Source organism: Perca fluviatilis, chromosome 17 (genome assembly GCF_010015445.1).
Source record: "Perca fluviatilis chromosome 17, GENO_Pfluv_1.0, whole genome shotgun sequence".
Classification (NCBI taxonomy): Eukaryota; Metazoa; Chordata; class Actinopteri; order Perciformes; family Percidae; genus Perca; species Perca fluviatilis.
This window is the reverse complement of record NC_053128.1, coordinates 15,111,165-15,117,291: the sequence shown is the minus strand read 5'-3', so window position 1 is coordinate 15,117,291 and position 6,127 is coordinate 15,111,165. Positions and strand designations below refer to the sequence as shown.

At 39.4% G+C, this 6,127-nt stretch overlaps 1 protein-coding gene across 2 annotated transcripts; it reads left to right on the top strand.

Moving 5' to 3' along the window:
* The first annotated feature begins 109 nt into the window (after positions 1–109).
* On the top strand, positions 110–4,676 carry si:ch211-222n4.2 (uncharacterized protein LOC101885505 homolog). Of its 2 annotated transcripts, none has more exons than XM_039778873.1 (7): positions 110–749; positions 1,672–1,719; positions 2,010–2,127; positions 3,440–3,635; positions 3,782–3,882; positions 3,989–4,048; positions 4,224–4,676. In XM_039778873.1, exons 1-7 carry the CDS (start codon positions 458–460, stop codon positions 4,348–4,350), a joined length of 942 nt encoding a protein of 313 aa, XP_039634807.1. In that variant the 5' UTR covers positions 110–457; the 3' UTR covers positions 4,351–4,676. The 2 variants fall into 2 exon arrangements, with proteins under 2 accessions (XP_039634807.1, XP_039634808.1); XM_039778874.1 differs by having other exon boundaries at positions 111–749; positions 3,443–3,635.
* The last annotated feature ends 1,451 nt before the right edge of the window (positions 4,677–6,127 follow it).

Sequence of the window (6,127 nt, the reverse complement as noted above, 5' to 3'; positions counted from 1 at the left end):
GACCTAACAAGCTCCACCAATCAAACGGCTATGTTTAAATGCTTCGCCCATGCCGCAGCTAATCCTAACCAAGGAGGCGGGACTTTACGGCAGCTCACTGAGCCTGACAGCTTCATCAACTGTGGGCGGAAAATAGCATCGTTAAATGTTGGTTGTCACGGCAACGTTGTGTGTGAGTGGAGCGCATGTCAAATGAGTGCTAAGGTAATTCATGGTACTTGAGCTGTTTACAAGCTCCAGACTTTAGCAAACTAGTCAGTCGGCTTATGTGGGATAACAATGTAACGTTAGGTTGACCTGTCTTCACTGGAATACAACGGTAAGATAATAAAACAGTTAGCTAATGGTGCTAGTTAGTTAGCTAGATAGTTAACAGTGAGTTTGTGCGGAAACAATTCGTCGCCTGCTTGCTAGCAGATGAGGCTAGAATGGTTCGTTAGCTGAATGAACCAAAGCAATGTCAAGTCATAACCTTCCACCGGTGCGGCATTTGCCACAATGGACTCGGGTTGGGCGCCTCGGAAAGCCCTGCTCCCCTCGGCGTTTACCGGCGAACCATCTGCAGCCGCTGCCTGTCGCCCCGTCAGCGGACACAGGAGTGTGGAGAGCAGCAGAGGCGTCCTTTCACAGCGACATGGACCCCCGCGTCGCATCACTGCAGAGGAATATCCAGTTCCTTCAGCAACAACACAAGGAAACTCTTGAGAAACTCCATGCAGAGATAGAGTCTCTCAGGCGGGATAATAAAGGTGAAGGAACCAGTATGATAGCTAAAAAAAATAAAAAGCCATATTGTTATAGAACGTACGTCGTTTCTAACGTTACCCAACTTAATAAATACTTTAACTGAGGTCAACTGAATATGTAATCATTTGGATTAATAAATGATTCACATGTGTTGACAATTAAATGAGAGACCATTAAAATAGTTTATGCTGCTTTGCTGGGTTAGCCACAAAATGATGCTATACCATGCTCATATCAGAAGCTATAAAGTAAAGAATTAAGGTCAAAACTGTAGTTAGAGAAAATAAAAGAGAGAATTTATAAAAAACAACACACTATATAAAAGTTTAATAAACGCTTAATAATGTGATCTGGTTTGGCCTCTCTCTTTGCAGGAGTTTTATTTTTTTCTTCTTTTTTAATTGAGGAGTAAAACAGCAAAGAATGCTAAATGGTCAATATTCTGTTTCATAGATAGATAGAAACAGTACCGTATTGTTCCAAAAAGAAAATTGCAGTGTTATGGTGTTCATCAATTAATTGGCTACTTTATGGAATCCATAAGGGGTGAACTCCGTAACCTGTTGTGTCCACATCTTTTATGTAATAAATGACAAAGACCTGACTGTCTGTGACTGGTGCTGAAAAGAGAGACATTCAATCCACCGTGGTTGCATAGCAACTACAGGGTTTTGATGGTCTCTCAGTGGGAGGTGGACAGAGATCCAGTGTCACTTTACTGAACAGGTCACATGCTGTTTTCATATAAATGCATCTCACCACCCACCAGGAGACTCCCCAGTCATCTGTCTTCGCGCCATCACAGCAGTCAGGCCCCAATGGAAACATAGGCTGTTTGTCGGGACTGTGTTACAAGAATGTACCTCTTCTGTGCCTCCCTACAGTATGTCGCACACTAAAATTCTCTTAATATGGATGTTGCAGAGTTGCAGTATAAGCTGATAATGGAACCTCCCAAGTCAAGTAGAAAAGGTAAGATGTAATCCTGATTTATTGTTGTTGTTATTTTCGTCCTGCTATTCACAGCCAATGTTCTTTTAGGATTGGCATAATTTAGTAGTGGACAATATTAATACAATCTTCTATCAGGGTATATGTAATTTTGTTTTATGATATTGATACTGAGATAAAACAACAAAAGTCATTAAAGTGACAGTGTGGCAAAATCTCTGAAAGGTGACAAATCTCACAATGTAGATCATCATATTGCCCAACCCTAGTTCAAAGGCATCTATCTTAGTCTCAGGTCCTCTTTCTTCTAGGAATGACACACAGTCGACGAGGCATCAGACCACCCACTCAGGGAAGTGAAGCCCGTACAGGACTCTACCTGGAGGAGCCGCTACAGGACATGCGGCCCGCACAAGACCAAGCAATAAGGTGGATTTCTGTGCAGCCTTCACCTGCCTTACTACCTCAATACTGACATAGTAGATTTTAGGAATGTTTTTTTAGAAGATATTAACACACAAAAATAATTGAAAGACAAAATCATTAGTAACATGGATATGATGAAAAAACAGGTAGCATCATTCATTGTTAATTTCACGCAGCTGGGTAAGTCAGATAAGCTCAGACATTTGTGTCACTCCACTGTAATTCATACTTAAGAAAACACTAACTGGAGTTGTATCATGATCTTACAAATATCTCATCTCACGATATTACTGTTCAGGTGTGGATGAAATTATAGCAAAACACTGATAGGAAATAGGATATGTTGGTTAAGATATGTGAGATGGGACAAATTCAGTAACATTAAGCACATTTTAGGTGAAACATACTATGCAGTACTGAATAATATACTGTAGCACATAAAGCAAGTGAGATGTTAATGTAAAATTATATTAACAATGACATTAATCACACTAAGAAGATGTGAAACAAACACACAGTAATAACTACATGCAGTGGTATACCACAGCTACAGCGTGCAAAGAAGCAAAAGACACGTTCACAAAGTGTGAAGCATATAGTTTTCATGTTAGTCATAGAATTGACTGTTTAACATTTCCAATGTAAAGATGGCCAGTGTGTGTTTAATTCTTTGTCAGTCCTAACCTTGTTGCACCTCTGATTATATAGTAATGGGTGCCTTGTCTTCTTACGTTAACAAAAGGGGCATACGGAAAAAGATACTACATTATTATTTAAATACTTAATCGGGTGTTCCCAGCTCAAAGAGATCTATTTGTTTTAAAAAATGTTTACCTTGGGTCTTAATGTGTGCTTATGCAAAGACCCAACTGGTTTTACTGTAGTGTAGTTAGTCTTGTAAAACAGTCATGCAAAGATATGCCGGTATTACTACATTCAATTTGTTTAACATTGAAATGTTGGACAACTTTCCAGCAACATTTCCTCATGTGACTTGAAGAAATGTCACAATTTTTATTTTTATTTTTTTGGTGCAAAATAGATGTAATTTCTTGTACTGCTGTTTAAGTCACACAATCGACAAATGTCGCCTTAGTGAAATTTTTGTCGTTGGTTGATCAGGTTTACATTGTAAGTTCTTAAACTTCCCAAAGCTCCATGGAGCCCGGGCAGGAAAAGACATATTGCACATCTTGTCTTGTTGTAAAAACCACATACCGATTTCAGTCTCGATACGTACCTGTAGGTGTAGCAACTAGGCATTTACAACCAAAACTAACTGTTTGTATGTTACTCACTGACTGCTGGGGAAAAGCAGTGAAGAGGACGGCGACTTTCTGGGATCTGCCAGACAGGACCATGGCCCAGAGGGGAAGGGGGGCCTCATCACCTCATTACAGCCTCTACGAATTCACAGCAATCCCGCCCATCCACCACGTGCCCCCACACTACAGGAGTGTGAGGTCATCATCCGGCAGCTCTACAATGCTAACAGTTTACAGTCTCAAGAAGTAAGTGCCCACCATTAGACAATATTACTCTAAATACATTTGCTTTACAAAGAATTTGGAAATACAGGATATATTATTATAATTTCTGTGGAAATATTTCATAACTTTACCACTCTGTACCCTAACCCTAACTCTGTGTCATTTAGATTATACGTGTTAAGGCATTGCTGAGAGATATTGTTTTGAGCAAGAAAATCACCCCAGAAAACTACATTCTGACCAAGGCCTACTTGGTTGATGGCACCCGGTAAAGTGATAACAATTTGTATCATTTTTATTGTCACCAATATACAGTATTTCTTGAAAAAACTACCACTGTTGTGATTAGGGTTTCTCTTTTTTGTACTCCTCAGCAAATCTTCAGAAGAAAAGAAATTTCCAAAACTTGGTCTTCAAACATTTCCAGAAAGAATGTATGTAAATCTGTCTCTCCCTGTGCCTCTATGTAAAAGATTGTTGAAACCTCAATAATATTGCATTTACTGTCTCTTGTAACCAATGCAGAGGCTTTTCAGGACGCTATTCATGTCGAAATACTGTGGCGATATTGGTCCTCTCAGTTAAATCTACACACATATCATTTCCCAGGTCTGGACCCTCTCAGTCTGGAGTGGTCCTCCCAGCCCTCAAACAGAGCCTCAGCTCCACCATTGCAGAGAGACAGAGGAGGACCCGTGCTGTGCAGAGAGACCGTTTCAAAAGGACGGTGCATTGACAGAATCAAAACTACCACACGGCTTTTCACAATTTTTCTGAAAAACCTTATTCACAAAAACTGTGTGTACAGGTATGGATATCCATATAAACTATTGATGTCCTATGATTTGATTTTTGATCTTTTTTTTATTGAAAAAAAAAAAAGATCCATAGACTTAAAAGCTTTTAATTGTGCACATGTCTCAAATCTAGCTTCATACTGGGAATGGTAAATGTATTTATTTATTTTTTACCAAACAATGCATTTTAGGACATTTGAAGTTCAACATCTCTAACTTAAAGTGATGGTTCGGAGTAATTCACCCTAGGGTCCTTTGCACCATGACCTCGAGCCAAACACCCCCCCAGAAGCTTTTTTCACCTGGGTCTAACATTGGGAGAGTTAGCGTAGAGTAGCGTTATCAGCTGAATAGCTTAGCGCCTACGTCGATACCAAACGTCTACAAGTAGTACAAATAGGTTATGCTCTCATAAAACGATGGATTGGAAAGTTTGTAAGTACACCAGAAGTTTATGAACACTTGCCTGCTCTCTTCTGCTCTCTGCTGCTGCTGCTGCTACCTGCAGTTAGACGAGTGCTTAGGGCCGTCTACAAATTACTACACCGAAAAGAGTTACAACAAAAATATTTATTAATTCAATGATTAAATAACATAATGTCTCCAAACTTACCTCAATTATTACTTGTCTCCTGCTAGTTATACTACAGCACTTACTTAAAAAAATTTTTTTATGAATACATATTTTTGTTGCATCTCTTTTCGGTGTTGTAATTTGTACTCGTCTTACAGCAGCAACAACAACAGCAGAGAGCAGAAGCCAGCAGGCAAGTGTTATTTACATAAACTTCTGGTGTACTTACAAACTTTCCAATCCATCGTTTTATGAGAGCATAACCTATTTGTACTACTTGTAGACGTTTGGTATCATTTCGGGCATTATTAGTGGGGTAACTTACGAGATACCCCACTCAGGAGTGGGCGCTAAGCTATTCAGCTGATAATGCTACTCTACGCTAACTCTCCCAATGTTAGACCCAGGTGAAAAAAGCTTCTGGGGGGGTGTTTGGCTCGAGGTCATGGTGCAAAGGACCCTAGGGTGAATTACTCCGAACCATCACTTTAACTTAACACTGGCTGCTTATTTCCACCAAACTGAGTTAGATTTGAGTGAGTTTTAGTTTAGTTTTCACTGCACATTTGTTGTATTTCTGCCAAAATTATGGTGGAATTGTTGTATTCCATATAACTGTAAAGAACTAGTCACCTGTTACTTTTAAAACACTTTTATCAGTGCAAACAACCAAAGGTAAGCCCTTTAAAAGCACATGCAATTAATGAGATCGAAGAAACTACCTGGCTAATTTCTCAGGCACTTTTTTGTATTGGTTTGTATTTACATTGTATGGAGCAGTGTCATGTTTGTTAACTGGCCAGTGAACCTACAGTAAAACTAAGTGCAACTATACAAAACTATTAAATTGTCTTGACACAAAATGACTCTGTCCTGTTTTCTTTCCTACTGGTGCCTTTTACTGTTTTTGTTTTTTTTACCAAATAACTTCAGCTTTGGCAATCGGGAAAACATTTATCAATGTAAATGCACCTGGTTTATTTTCATTACATGAATCAAAACTTAGCTTGTAGTTGTGCAACAATGTAGGGCAGGTTATGAACTGCACGCAGCCAGGCGGGGCAGACAATTCCCGGAATTAACCTGAAGTAGCATACTCCCCCTCTAAAACCTTTCAGAGGACACACAATCAAAGGATTTTA

What these genes read in the sequence shown, in the direction of transcription:
- si:ch211-222n4.2 (XM_039778873.1), top strand. Translation starts at nt 458, where the DNA reads ATGTCAAGTCATAACCTTCCACCGGTGCGGCATTTGCCACAATGGACT. An exon ending in TCCCAAGTCAAGTAGAAAAG is followed by an intron (nt 1,720 to 2,009) that starts GTAAGATGTAAT and finishes TCTTTCTTCTAG; the next exon opens with GAATGACACACAGTCGACGA. An exon ending in GCACAAGACCAAGCAATAAG is followed by an intron (nt 2,128 to 3,439) that starts GTGGATTTCTGT and finishes GCTGGGGAAAAG; the next exon opens with CAGTGAAGAGGACGGCGACT.